This window comes from Molossus molossus, unplaced genomic scaffold (assembly GCF_014108415.1).
Source record: "Molossus molossus isolate mMolMol1 unplaced genomic scaffold, mMolMol1.p scaffold_m16_p_11, whole genome shotgun sequence".
NCBI classification, from domain to species: domain Eukaryota; kingdom Metazoa; phylum Chordata; class Mammalia; order Chiroptera; family Molossidae; genus Molossus; species Molossus molossus.
In genome coordinates, this window is record NW_023425346.1 from 71,704,572 (window position 1) to 71,720,279 (window position 15,708).

At 42.8% G+C, this 15,708-nt stretch overlaps 1 protein-coding gene across 1 annotated transcript in view; it reads left to right on the top strand.

The window, feature by feature from the left end:
- Positions 1 to 994: 994 nt before the first annotated feature.
- Positions 995 to 15,708, top strand: part of PDE11A (phosphodiesterase 11A) — a 332,237-nt gene continuing 317,523 nt past the window's right edge. The window contains exon 1 of the mRNA XM_036253345.1: positions 995 to 2,223. Coding sequence (XP_036109238.1) covers positions 1,312 to 2,223 — 912 coding nt within the window. The 5' untranslated portion in view covers positions 995 to 1,311. The remainder of the gene's footprint in view (positions 2,224 to 15,708) is intronic.

Here is a 15,708-nt window from a genome sequence, read left to right on the forward strand (position 1 = left end):
TCTCCTTTTAATTCCCAAATCACCTATGCTCAACCACTAGGTTTGAAAAGGCCAAAGGGCAGCCTGATGTTATTCTCAGCCTTCCCCGCTGAGACTAGCCAGGTCTGGAGCATCCCAGCACAGGAGAAAGAACAGGCCCCCAGCCTCTCACAGGAGAACTCTCCCCACATGCCCCAGGGCACAGAGGAAAGGAAGCACTGGTGTCCTAAGCAGACTGAGTGGAGAAAGAAGGAGATGGCAGGCCATTCATGGAAAGAAGAGAAATCACCCTGTCTGCAGCACTGCTGGGAAAGAAGCTCCTGAGGCCCTCAGGTCCACTTTGCTATATGCCCCTGCTAGGCAGGGTCCCTCACACAAGTAACAGTTTTACACGCTCATTCCATGTACCTCCTTCCCCCTCCAACTGCAGATTCATGAATTTGGTTCAAGTCATGAATTGCTCAGATAGGAGAACTTTATTTACTACTTTTGGGTGAATTCAGTTCCATTAATACTTACTGATCCACAAGGAGCTGGGCAGTGTTAGCTAGCAGTCCCAGAAATCCTAGGGACCAACAGTCCACAGTCACATCCCAGAAAAATACCCCTGGCTGCCTCTGAGCATCCTCATTATCAGACTCAGCTTCTGGGTCTGATCCCTGCAAAACATCAACACTTCCTGGGCTTCCACTAGCCCCGCGGGGCCGCTTTGAAATGTTGGAGGCTTAAAGGGCGAGGAATAGGAAGGGCTGGGAAGGTAAGGAAGGAAGGAGGGGGCAGAAACAAGGTGCGTTTCTCCCTCAAGTCGTGCTCCATCCAATCAGGAGTGGGCCGTGTTCCCGGGCGCAGGTTCTTGCCGTCCAGAAACCCCTCCAGGAACCGCCTGGCATCCTGGGCAGTGGACCGGCTGGTTGGGCGCCGCGCCTCCTCCTCCTCCCCGCTCCGGCTGCCGCTCGCCTCGCAGGGGCGTGTCCTGCCCCACCTCCGCTCGCGGGGGTCCACTCCGCCCGTTCCGGCGGCGGCGCAGCCTGAGCCCGAGCGGCGACAGCTCCGGGTTCCCAGGACCGAAGCTGTGGGAGCTGTGGCCGCGGCAGCAGCTCGGTAGGGGCACCTGTGCCGAGAGGCGTAGCGAGACGAGGGGGTGGGATTGGTAGCAGCCCCTCTCTGAGCCCGAAGGAAGGGGCGCCTCCCAGCCGGGCAGGAATCCTCTGCAGAAGCTCCGCGCAGAGCTGGGGAGCTGGTGGGACAGGCAGGTGCAGGACCGGCTGGAGGGCTGAGAAGGGTGAACAGCTGGTCCAAGTGTGAGAAGCAGTGAAAGCTGTGGCTGGGACCATGACAGCGCCCTCCCTGGACTTTGGGGAGGTGGAAACTTTCCTGGACAGGCACCCAGACTTGTTTGAAGACTACTTGATGCGGAAGGGCAAGCAGGAGGTGGTGGAGAAGTGGCTGCAGAGGCACAGTCAGAGTCAGGGGGCTTCAGGCCCAAGGCCTGCCCCGGCTGGCACCGGCGGCGTGGCTCTCGGCGGGGGCACGGGCGGCAGCAGCGTTGGCGGTGGCACTGGACCAAATGGCTCTGGCAGCAGCCAGCCCACCCCGGGTGGTGGGGACTGTGGTGGGGCCCCCTTGAGTCCCAGCTGGGCCAGTCGTGGCCGGGGCGATGGGAACCTGCAGCAGAGAGCTTCTCAGAAAGAGCTACGGAAGAGTTTTGCCCGCTCCAAAGCCATCCACGTGAACAGGACCTATGATGAGCAAGTGACCTCCCGGGCCCAGGAGCCCCTGAGCAGTGTGCGACGGAGGGCACTTCTCCGGAAGGCCAGCTCCCTGCCCCCCACCACAGCCCACATTCTCAGTGCTCTGCTGGAATCCAGGGTGAATCTGCCTCAATATCCCCCTACGGCCATGGACTACAAGTGCCACCTCAAAAAGCATAACGAGCGTCAGTTCTTTCTGGAACTGGTCAAGGATATCTCCAATGACCTTGACCTTACCAGCCTGAGCTACAAGATCCTCATCTTTGTCTGCCTCATGGTGGACGCTGACCGCTGCTCTCTTTTCCTGGTGGAAAGGGTGGCTGCTGGCAAGAAGAGTCTGGTCTCCAAATTGTTTGATGTGCATGCAGGAACCCCACTGCTGCCCTGTAGCAGCACCGAGAACTCAGACGAGGTGCAGGTCCCCTGGGGCAAAGGCATCATTGGCTATGTCGGGGAGCATGGAGAAACGGTCAACATTCCTGATGCCTACCAGGTAGGACTTTGCATTGTCCCCCTTCCGGAGCCCATCGCCTGAGATCCAAGCCTTCAGTTACCTTTGGCATCCAGGAACACATTAATTTAGACACTTTACTATAGGAATCTTACTATTCATATTCCTTCTGAGTTTAGACTAGTTAGAATGATTTTACACCATCTTTGATGTCATGGTCTTTCCCTAACACAGTGTCTTGTGGAAAATTCATAGCACAAGGGCTGCATTTTGCATTCAATGAAACCATGTGTTCTCTGTCAAGATACTTTGTGTTTAAGAATGTCAGTGTATGGTTTAAGAAAGCATTTGTGGGGTGATAGAAAATGGTGTCTACTCCAGAATTCCAGTGTTAGTCTGAAGAAAATGGACATGTTGGTGTCTTTGATGTCTTTTGGGGACCATAATGCACTTTATTCTCGTTCACGGTTGGGAAGGGAACAAAGTGCCTAATTACTTTCCTATCCCCTTCTCTAGCTTAGAGTTGCATGAGTTCCAAGGTAGGGAAGAAGAGGAAGAGAGGGAAAGTCAAGAGAAGAATGGGCCTCTGACCCATTTTTGCCTTTTTAGCATCTATTTTAACTGTTTTTGTTGATGATTTTACAGAGGTTGGACAAGCAGAGGGGTTAATTATCTTTAGGCTGGAATACAGCCTTATCTACAATCAACTTTTGACAGGTCTGAGCAGTAGGTTTTTAGTTCATGAGACAAACAAAAGATTGATCATTTTCTAACAACTCTGAAGGCGATGAGCAGGGTAAACATGCTAGTTTCAAGTGGAAAAGGAAACCCAACATGCTGTCATCTGGTATTTCTAAGCCTTTCATTTTCACAATGATTTGAACTGGATGTTAGATTCTGGATCCGAAAGCCAGTCAGTTCTAATTTCTTCAGTATCTCTTCACTGAACATGGTGAAACTGGATGCCACTTTCTATGAAACTTTGTCAGGGTTCATAGGAATTGCTAGGTGAGCACTTCTTCCAGATGTCTAACAGAGCTGCATGTTCTTGTAGAGTTAATTCCTATTGATCAGAACAGCAAAAATGGTGGGAAGGACATCAAGGGTAAACTTTTATATTTCATCTGAAAGTTGACAATTTTATATAGAAAATTGACTAGCTTATACTAAACCAAATGTCATGTTCTTGTGAGGTGACCGTATAACAATGTAATGTTAAGGGATGCCTGTCAAAATACCATTTTTGTTAACCTTTTGTTATTGATTAGGTGCATTATTCATTACATGCTCCTTAAAGATTGATAGGTTTAGGTCAAGCAACCAATGAGTAATTTTTTTTTTTTTTATCCTCACCCGAGGATATTTTTCCATTTTTTTGTACAGATAGAGTGGGAGGGAGAGAGAGGAAGGGAGAGCGAGAGAGAAACATCGATGTGAAGGGACACATCGAGTGGCTGCCACCCGCATGACCAACCAGGAACGGGGACAAACTGCAACCGAAGTACGTGCCCTTAGCGGGAACCGAACCCGGGTCTCTCCGGACTGGAGGCCAACGCTCTAACTGCTGAGCCAAACTGGCCAGGGCGCAATGAGTAATTTTTAACAAGTGTCTCTTTTCCTACAATCCCAGAAAACCATGGAAAGAGATAAAAGCATTTAATAATAGAAGATTCTGTAAAAAGTTGACCAATCATAAACTCTTTTCTTTCCCAGTATTTCCACATCTTTAGTGTGTGCTTGGGCTGAAAAAAATCCCCTCCTAGTCGGATGATACTTGTTGTAGCCTGGAATTGCAGTCATTTTCTTTCCTCCCTTTGCTTTTCTTATTCTTCACCAATTGATTTTTCTTCCCTTTATATAGCTTTATTTCTTACTCCCCTCCTTCAGCTCCTAACTTTTATTTAATACTTTTCATACACTGTCTTTTCTTCAAGAGCATAATTCCCAGCTTCCTCAGCAGTTAACTTGTCTTCCTCTTGACTAGAACTGTGGCTAGAGGTGTTATCACACGCATAGAAAATCCGATTTTTAGCAGCTGATGTTTCTTCTGGGCCCTATTCTTATCCTGAAGATAGAGTGTAAAGCAACGTTGCCTTTTAATATTTGAAAGCTGACATTGGGAAAGGAGAGTTTTTGTTTTTGTTTTCTCCCAGGATGGTAATGATGGCTGTAACACTGGGTTGTTGGGAGGACTGGCAAAGGCAGGGAAGAGAAGGCTGTTACATGGGTTGAGAGGTTAAGATCTTAGTTCACTCCTTATATTCATTTCAAGATGCTTCAAAAGTCTCTCCTTTCTTTCCCCATTGGTCTCCACTATATACTTTTAACCTGGTGTATTTTTTATTTCACTTATGCTACTTGTTTATGAAACTACTTCTTTTCTTTATTATGGTACGTCACAGTCACCACTAATGTGACCTTGAAAGAATTTCTTGATTTCTGAGTCTCAATTTCCTCATCTGCAAAGTGGGGAAAACACCTACATGACAAAGATTATTGTTTTGAAAATAAAACGAACCCTAGCCAGGTGGCTGAGTTGGTTGGAACGTTGCCCCATACACCAAAAGGTTGCAGGTTTGATTCCCAGACAGGGCATACACCTCGGTTGTAGGTTCGATCCCTGGTTGGGGTGTGTATAGGAGGCAACCTATCAGTGTTTCTCTTTCACATCAATGTTTCTCTTTCTTTCTCTCTCTTTCCATTCCTTTCTCTCTAAAAACGATAAACATGTCATTGGGTGAGGGTAAAAAAAAAAAAAAGAAAATTAGATATTGCATTAAATTTCCTAAAACATTACCTGGCACACTGCAATTACTCAGGAAATGGTAACAGAAAATGATGATTATGATGATATTTAGTTTGTTAGCATCTTTTTCTTTCCCTTTATCTCATTTTCAATTGTTTTTATCCTTATCTGGGACTGAGATGTGAACTAAGCACATTTTGACCAGCCTAATCTTTCTTTGAGCAATGCTCCACCCTTAAATTCAATATTTCAGAACTAATTTTACATTCAAGGAATAGAGACATATTTACCCTTCCACCCTCTACTCAAGAGTTCTCTAAATGTGATTGATAACACTTGACCATAGCCTGTCCAATCAAAAGTTCTACACTTTGTTCCTCTTAGTAATTCATGCAATATAAACTTTTTATAGAGTTGTGTTGATATTGCATCCTTCCTAAGTTCTAGTATTTTCCCCTATTTGTTTTCTGCTCTTACAGATTTCTCTTAATGAAAACTGGCAACCTTCCAAATGCATATTCTTTCATCATGATGTTATTGTAATTCTGATCATATATTGTACACATCTCGAAGTTTCTATGTAAAAATATAACCATTCTCCATGATTCTTTATTAACTACTATATTTTAAAGGTGTTTCTTGCTCAGATTCAACTAGTGTTCTTTTTTTTTTTTTTCTTCAGGATATGAATTATAACATGGAGTCTCAAAATTTAATTATTTAATAATTAAGTTAATGATCCTCTTGGAGGTTCAGAACATGGGTGAGAGAAAGGCATTAAAGATACTTATGAGATTGTAACAATAAGCATGGCATTCTGGAGTCAAAGATAGATGATTTAATGAAATACTAAGGTTGAATAAAACTTTTGACAGCAAAAACACTTCTTAGTTTATTTCATCATTATTCATTACTTTTCTCAATTAGCCCTAAAAAACAAACTTGAAATTCAGAGACAAGTAAAGAATTGCAAATGGAAAAAAAATCATTTTATGTACACAGTATGGATCACAGTGACTGCAATTTACCCTTTCCCCCTGACAGTTATAAGTTATTAAACAGACCACTTTAATTTAGTAATGAAAAAATTGCCCTCAAGAGGTTGAAAATAAGAGCACTCAAGTGACAGGTGTTCTCTTTGAGATTATTCTAACCATACAGAACACAGCACTTTAAACATTAATAAAAAGTGTGAGCTGATATTTTTGTTAGTGTTTATAATAACGATACAGGTGTTTGATGGGCTTTAGGTTTGAAAAGCAGCCAGGATGTTTTGCTGGTGAACTGAGAAGAGGAAAGGGGATGACGCAGAAGGGTTACAGGTGTGCCAGGCTTTCAGAAAACCTGATCTATTTACACAACAGATTCATTCATTCATTCATTAGTTCCAACAAACATACGCTGAGTGTCCGTTATACCTAATGCTCAGGTCAGGGGCCTGTGGGCATATGAAGGCGAGAGGACATGCTTCTTGCCTTCCAAGTATGTACTTACAGTCAAGGGGTAGGTGCTATTCAACTAATGCCATGCTGTACTTAATAACAAACTAAATTGCATTAATGTTAGAGAAAAATGAAGTCACATTGTGACTGGGATCATGATGGAAGACTTCACGGAGGAGGTACCATTCGAGCTGGGTAAAGGGTTAGATTTTACCATTGGAGATGGATGTGGCATCAGGGGACATGATCAAGGTATAGCAAAATGGCTTCAGCAGAGATACGATGATGAACAAGCCCAAAATATGTATAGAGGACAGTGAGTAGTTTAATTAGGCCAAAGTATTGCATATTTGATGAAATTAATATTCAAAAGTAAGGTGAGGGCAAAAGAAAAAGGGACTTTGAAAACTTGACCAAAGAATTTGAGCTTCATTAATAGTAGGCACCAGGGAGCCCTTAAAAACATTTTAGCATGATCACAATGATGTTTTGGGTTACCTGGTGAAAATGGCTGAATGGGTTTAACACAGGCCGAAAACTGTGAAAATAATGAGGATCTATGAGGGTCCTCTGGCAGGGCCATGACGAAGGACTGAACTAAAGCAGGAACAGTGGGAATGGGCAGCAGGGGCCATCTGGGAGGTGTCCTGCAGGTGTGGATTTGGGCTAGGACAGAGAGAAGTCAATGATAACTCAGAGATTTAAACCTGGTGATATGGAGAAAGGTAAAGCTGACACAAAAACAGGGAGAGAAGCTGGATAAGTAAGGATTCTAAGAAGAGCTACCTACATAATTTGTGGAACTCGGCGCAAAATGACAAATAAAGCAGGAGCCTGGCTGGAGGTGGAAAAATCAACCTTCCCTTCTTTAGGGTCTGCTGCCCCAACCCCCAGCAGATGTGTTACCCCCAAGTAAGTGCAACTTCCATGATGAGAAATCCTCAGTACCTGGATTGGGAGTGGGTAAGAGGCTCCCTATGGTGAGTTACCTGCCTGAATTCACCACAGTGCTGCCAGCTCTGGGTTGGGGTGACCACAGCCTTGCTCCTCTCCTTGACAGCATGGACGTGCACCTGACCATCCGCACACTCTCACCCAGACCCCAACCAAGAGCAGAGGGCAGTGGCAGACATGGGGTGTGGACCTCTCCCTGATCAGGGTTACCTGGCTGTGGCCCCTGATTTCAGGGCAGGGTTGAAAAGTGGGTAGTCTGGGTTGGCTCAGGGCACCAGGGAGCAGGGAGCGGTGGTCATGAACCAGTCCCGGACAGGCGGTGGGAGGGGATACTGTGAGCTGAGGCTTCAAGCTCTAAGTTTGTACACCATTGTTCCATTGGACCCCCAAGCACAGATTCAAAGCACAGATTCAAAATTAAATCTCAAGCAGGGAGACCCCTGCAACTGCATTGGTCACATGTCCACGAAGTTGGCTCTGAATCTGAGTTATGCTGAGTCTGAGGTGGAAAGGTTTAATATTATTCCAGCCAGCGTCTATGGTTTTTGCATGGCCTCAACTTCATCCCAATTAAATTATATACCATTTTCAGTGTCGGGATAGTGCTTTTCTATTTCTGTGTTTTCTATCCTTTCTGCTGGGACTACTCTTTGCTCATTCATATCTTGCTCTGCTTTCTCATGATATAAGAAAGGAGAGCTGATTGCTTATCCTTGAAGAGAGGAGATGGAAAACAAAACAAAAAACTATGCACAAAGTTGCATTTAACAATGTATTATATTATACTGATATATTAAATAACAATATTTAATAATTCATTTCCACTGAATTCCATTCTTATTTTATTTTAGAGGAATCTCCATTGAAATAACTACATTTAGAAGTGTTTGACCTCAGAAGGGATGAATTTCATGGAGCTGGGAATCAGTGACAGAAATGCTACATTCCCTGATGAGCCGGTGCTGACAGACACGGGTTTACAGTTCTGTGATTAAGTTGCTGAGATTTGCTCAAAAGGCAGCTGTTGATCCCACTCTGATGTTAGTATTATAAATGAGTTCAATGAAATCTTATTTCATCTTTGCACATAAGTGTTTGAAAAATTCCCCCAAGCCCACAGACATGTTCACTAGCCCAGAAGCAGAATTGATTTTGTGCTCAAAGGAGGAAACATTTTCTGTTTCAACCCTTCTTTCTGACAGACACATGATCATGATAAACACAGTGACAAATTGCATTTGCTGCTTTGTACATGAGGATAGATTACAGAAAAGTACAGTTCCTACAGAATCATGGGGAGGTAATTTAAGGTTAACTTCATTTTTTCCCCAACCCATAAGCTAAATGTTTGCTAATCTGACCAATTTATTTTGGTTCCTGAGGTTTGGGTCACCTGTTTATTTACAAGCCTGGCTTAATTTGGAAGCTAGTGTTTCATGTTTAATATAGTGTTGTAGAGTCACATGAAACTTTCTTCTGAAATAGCTTTGAGTCGTGTCATAGGTAAGTCAATAAGATCCTTGAGGTCCACTACTTGCTACTTCAGTCATTTATTTTGAGGGTGGTGTTTTGCAATATAACCACATTCTTCTGGAAAGCAGAATTTGAATCATAAGAGAAGCAGTTTAGTCATAAAATAGTGGGTTGGATTCCTGGTCATTTTTAGGCATTTAGGTTAAATTTATTTATTTATTTATTTTTAGGATTAAAATAGTAAAGAAGGCTTCCTGGCATTAAAAAAAAAGTATTTTCTAAATTTCCAAGAGCTTCTTATTAATTGGTTGATTTCAATGACTGAACAGTGGTTTTATGCATTAATGATAAATTCTGTTTCCTATCATAAAATATAGCATTAGGCTTTTGCAAATTTAGTACAAAAATTTTTTTTCACCAGAATGAAATAAGGAATAATCTTTAAGATGCCTCTTTAGGGTGTCAATTTCTTAAAAATTTAAATGTGTGAGAATCAAAAGGGAAACTGAAGCTCCACTATTGATCAACGATAGCTCCATTCGTGGAGCACTAAGCTAGGAGCCCGGCGTCAGCTCATAAGCAAGCGTTGCCTCTTTTCATCCTTTCAATAACCCCTGGAGGAGCTATTCTCACCTCCATTTTACAGGAGGAGAAACTGAGTCTTGGAGAGGTTAAGTAATTTGGTCAAAGTCACTCACTTGGGAAGTGAAGGAACTGGGATGCCAACAGATCTCTGGATTCCAGAAAGTTCATGCCCCGCCACTCCCTTTGTGGCCTCTACTGACAATTAACTATTGAATGCACACTTACCTCTGTCTTTGCCATCTTTTCTCTGCCAGTTTAAATTCTTTCCCCCCTCACAGCCCATTTCATGAAACTCTTGGTAATCTCTGCCCCATCCCACCTAGACTGGACATGATCTCCCTCCTTTGAACTTCTCTAATGCTCTAATGTGCTCCTTTCTATTCTCTTAGCATTATATGTATTGGGTATTTAAATGACCTCATGCTTGGATTCAAGATGAAGAAGAAATGATTTTTCATTTCTCATTCACTGCCTTGGATTATATAGAGCTTAATGCAAAGTTTTCTATTCATCTGAGTAATTACCACTGATATCTCCTTTATGTGGTCAGTTCAACCACCTCCAAGCAGAAAATTCCACCTAGTCAGACAGCTAAACCAGGAAATTCACCCTCTGTACATGTCTTTTTATTTATTTATTTATTTTTTTATCCTGACCCGAGGATATTTTTCCATTTTTTGTACAGATAGAGTGGGAGGGAGAGAGAGGAAGGAGAGAGAGAGAAACATCGATGAGAAGGGACACATCGAGTGGCTGCCACCCGCACGACCAACCAGGGCCGGGGACAAACTGCAACCAAAGTACGTGCCCTTAGCGGGAACCGAACCCGGGTCTCTCCGGGCCGCAGGCCAACGCTCTAACCGCTGAGCCAAACTGGCCAGGGCTGTACATGTCTTTTAACTCACTGGATCCTATTTTGTAGATTTTAAGAAAAATCTATAAAACCCAGATAACTGGTGATTATCTGAATTGCTTTCTGTATTGATCAAATCTTCATGTTAATTGCTGGGCTACTATTTCCCCAATCCCTTCTTTGCTTTTTTCTTCTTCTTTTTTTTCTTCTTACTTCTGTCTATGGGGAGACTATGTTGTAGAGAAGGCAAACTGCCACTGACCAAATAGTAACAACAAACCACAGCCCACTGCCAACTTCAAGGCAGAAGCATAGGACAGAGCATGACTGTTTTGGCTCACTGCATGTTCTAGGTTCTCATGACTACCCCATATATGATAAAACTTATCAAAGGGAAACCACCCCTTACGGCCTTAGGTCTTGTAGAAATGAGGATTTCTTTTTCTTTGAAAATCTGTTGAGATATGGGAGATTATATTGACCAACCTTATAAGTATTTATAATAGGGCTTATGAAGCCTTATTATTATATTGACCAATCTATTAATTATTTATTTTTGGAAACATTGCTCTTTCAAGTTTCTTGTTTACATATCTTATGCTGCTCAAAAGGTCTCATAACTTCTGAGATGGTTGCATTTACATCCTACACTTTCCAAGGTGTAGTTATGAGATGTCCATGGGGGCAGGTCCTCGTGATGGTCATCTCTTTCCTTTCTGTTTCTTATAGTTATCACCAATACATTGGGTGGTTGCTGTACCTCCTCCTCATCTTACCTCCCAGATGAAATAATAAGGTATTTAAGGCTAAATAGTTAAGCTATCTCACATATAAATTAACTGCCACCCTTCGATCTGAAAAGGAGGGTGCAACTACCGGAACCCCGAGAGAGCTACAGCTATGGGAGAGGCCAAACTGTGGTACTGGAGAGAGGAGCTCAGTCATTGGCAAACCATGGCCCTGGATGAGAGGGAAATGCTACCCTCCTCATACCCGCTCTCTCCTGCCAATGCCACTCATTGGTTGAACCAGCCTTGTTTGAGGCCCAGCAGGCAAAGGAAGCCCTGGTGCAGTGGTTCATAGGAGTCAGCCTCCAGGTGCAGAACAGGGCAGTGAAAGGTGGCAAGTGAATCTAGAGAGCCAAATGGGGACAATCCGGAGTCACCAGGGATGTTAGTTTACTCACCAGGGATGTAAGTGTGTGTAGAGACCAAGTCAGGTAGGAACATCCTTCTTTGATTTGAATACTAAGTTTCAGCAGTGCATAGAGCGTAATGATTGAAATTTGTTGAAAATGAGCTCACAAATGTCATAATGGTATTTGGCTATTTTATTCTCTTCAAGTAATTCTGTTTATTCCTGATCCTCTATTTCCCAGAAGAAATTCTATGGGAGGTAGCTTGGGCCAAACACATGTACAAGGAAGAGATGACTTTGGTCTGATTATAAAACCTTTCCCGTTACTAACCGACTAAGCCCATTTGTTTGAGCATTAAATTTGTATATTACTAATCACTTTGTGAAATAGTAAAAGACATCAGAGTGTAATAGAACTTTCTCTAGACTGGGAGACAGGAATCTGGGCTTTTATTTCCAGTTCTGCCCTAATTTTTTCAGCTATAACATAGGGATATTATATCCAGACATGCCTACCACACATGGTATTTTGTAAGGATATAATCATTAAATCTAATCATTAGATTCCAATGAGATCATGGGAAAGCACATTCAAAAGGATGAGAAATGTAAGGATTTATTAATATTTTTAAATACATAGTCCTGGGACTTATTTACAGGGCCTGGGACTGAGGTAGATCTTGCACATAAAAGGAGGACTTTGGTTTAAAATATGGTAGCACCCATATTGACTATATTTTCTGTATTCTTGATATTCCGGCACTTGGGGCCTTGATCCTGGAGAGCCTGCCCCTCTCAGGGCCAGCTAAGAACTGGAGATAGGTATATGACTCTCCTGCAAGTGTACCTTTGATATACAAACCAACCCGTCCAGAACCCACATCTCCAACTCTCTCCTTTATCAAATTCTCGCACAGGCTGCTCTTTCCCGGTCTAAGTCACCCTAGAGCCAGGTGCTGGACGATGAGGGGTCACTACCATAGCCCAGAGCCTGTCGAAATTATTCCAACTATCGAATCCTAAACTGACTCAGTGAACCGAGCCTGTGTCACTCATTCCTTCTGGGCCATGTCCGCCCTCCTCCTTCTGCCTCTTGACTGCTCTGGTCTGTCCCATGTGTCCCTGCATGGTGTGCTGTGCCTCCTGTTTCTAAAGACATGTGACTGTGACCTTCCTCTTTCATGACAATCATCCCCATGTCTGTGAGTCATATCATACCCGATTAAAAGAAATCCCAGCTACATTTGAACACATCACCACACAGGTAAAGGTTATTTAAAAATGTAATCAGATGCTGTAAATGAACATCTGACTGTCAGGATTCAGTGGCCATAACACATATTCTGCATTTGACAGGCATAAAAAAAGTTATGTTCATTTCTTTCCTTTAAAAAAAAAATCAATATGTCTATTTTCCTGGTATAATATGTAATCCAAAAAGTATCCATTGCGTTTCTGTGCTTTAAATTCCCATGTGAAATATCCAGATTGATCACTTATAGTTTTATTCTTGAAATCCAAGAGATTAAAAAAAATGACAATATTTGGAGCCAGTACTTGTAAACTAAATACATTCTAGGAGCTGACATTAAAGGGTAAATGAACACTAAATCTTGGTGCTTGTAATCAAGCTCTAATAATTTATTAGGCTAGGGGAATCTATGACACAACTTTATTCTAAATGTGTTGACTATTTGCTAAAAAGATGGGCTTTTTTATTTCACGTTTTTCTGTTTGGACATGATGTTAATTTTAATGCCATGCGTTACCCTTTTTCTGCTTATGCTGCCTATAGTACTTTATCAGACTGTCAGAATGCTTTAACCTTCCCTTTTCTCATTTTAAAGAAATTAGATGGTGCTCCCTTTTCATTTAAATGGCTGTGCAAGTTTAATGAGCTAATCGTTTTTATGGGTATTTGGCAACTTAATGTGCATGATTACATATTTAAAGTTTTAATAATTGCTGTAATGGAATAAAAAACTGTAGGCTTGGGATAGTGTGGGAAAGATTATCCCAGGGTTGCTAAGGAAACCAGTCTAGATTTTTGTTCTCTTGTACACAAAGTCCTCTGGAAAAGTGAAGCTATACTCCCCTCTCTCTGATGGCCCCCTTTATGGCGCACCCATATTTCCCCCTTAGTTTCTTTCTCCTTTTGCTTCCAGAGGACCACTGAGTGATAGGGTGCACGTGCTGTGGGTTGCTAAGGCTGCTTCTTTGTTTCTGTCTTCAGGTATGTGAGACTGGGGTCAGGCTCTTCTCTCACTTCCTTTTCTTTGAAGCCCAGGACAGCCACAGTACTCTCTTTGAGCAGAGCCTGGCGGTTGTCACGCAGAGAAGCAAGGAGAGGAGCCAGCGGTGGTGAGTGTGCCACACTGATGGAGCTGGCAGAGGAGCCAGAATCCCCGGGGCAGAGGCTGACAGCACAGCTGGGAGCCCTGGCATCTCAACCTGCTCTCCTTTGCCACCCATTTCTCAAATGAAGAAACAAGAGGAACAACTTCTGATTCGGTCCCTCTACCCGTGCATGCTGCGAGTCCCACGGAATAGCCACAAAGGAAAGGAACTGGCAATCAGGGAGAGCCGACTGATGTAAAATAGGAAGGGCAGAAAAACATCTTTTCCACCTTTGAATCATCCAAGTGGATGTGAACTGCTAGGTTAAAGAGCAAAACGGTCAAGTGGGGAAAGGGGATCACTGTCACTGTAGGCATGTTTTATACCTAAGACCTTGAGTTTCTGTTAAAGAAACCAATTTTATTTTTCAGAGATTGCCTTGAAATAATCAGGATCAAGTATTCATATATGTAGCCATATAACAATATTAATCATTTCTTGTAGCAACCATAGAGAGCCTATCTAATTTAATGCAGAATTCTATGGAAGTGATTTATTGCAAAATGATATGGACAGATTGGAAAGTATAAAATGAAATAGATATGCTTTCTCTCTAGCAAATGATACCAAAATTTACTACTAAGCCATCCCTTTACTCCTGGTTGTTGATCTGACCCTCCTCCTTCAATGCTAACTTAGCACCTACCACTGTATCTGGCATGCAGTAGGTCCTTGGTAAATCATGTTTGAATGAATACAAGAGCTCTTATTATGTTTTTTTAATTTCATCCCAAGAGTGACATGCACTGTTGGGACCATTATGTAGGTTTGAGTGTCTCCACAGCAGTACTACTGACATTTTGGACTAGATAATTCTTTGTTGGGGTGAATGCTGTCCCCATAGTGAGATGTTTAACAGTATCCCTGGCCTGTGCCCACTGGGTGCTTGCCCAGTCATGACAGTTGATAATGTCTCCAGACACTGTCAAATGGCCCCTGGGGGCAAACTCTTTCCCCCATCCCTTTGGAAACCACTGATATAGGACAATTTGGCAATAATCATGTAACTGCCTTAAGAATATATACAACTTCTGATGTAGCAATCCCAGGTTGCCCTAAGGAAATTTCTATGGGAATGTGCAAAGGTTTATCTGTATGAATACCGACTGCAGTGTTACCTAAAAAACTCATTGTAGTGTAAAATTATCAACCCAAACATCCAACTAGAGCATTGGATCAATAGATTATGGTATATCATAAAATGGAATACTTAATCAGAGAAAATTGCTCGCAAAATATTTAGAAAACAATAGCATCCTGGTTGTCTTAACAATAACAACAAAAGCCTGAGGGGAGGGGTTGAGTTCAAAACCAGACAGATTGGATTAGGTTCCTAGTTCTACCACCTAAGAGCTGTCACATATTTTACTTCTCCAGTTGTTAGTTTCTGCAGTCCTCAAGTGGGGTAATGATACTGATCTTCAAAGATTGTTGTCAGGATTAAAGAAATTATATAGGAAAAGTGCTTAACAAGATATTTGATACATAATGAGGATTCAGTAAACAAGTAATTGGAATAGCCCTGGCTTGTTTGGCTTAGCAGTTAGAGCATCAACCCTCAGACCAAAGGGTTGCGGGTTCAATTCCAATTCAAGTGCACAAAGGACACATACCTAGGTTGCAGGTTCGATCCTGGACCCTGGTTGGGGGTCATTTGGGAGACAACCAATTGATGTGTCTCTTTCATATCCTCATATTGATTTCTCTCTCTCTCTCTCTCTCTCTCTCTATATATATATATAAAGATATATTTCCCTCCCTTCCTTCCTCCCTTCCACTCTATCTAAAAAAAATCAATGGAGCCCTGGCCGGTTTGGCTCAGCGGTTAGAGCGTCAGCCTGCGGTCCTGAGAGACTCGGGTTCGGTTCCCGCTAAGGGCATGTACCTCGGTTGCAGTTTGTCCCCGGCCCTGGTCGGTCGTGCGGGTGGCAGCCACTCGA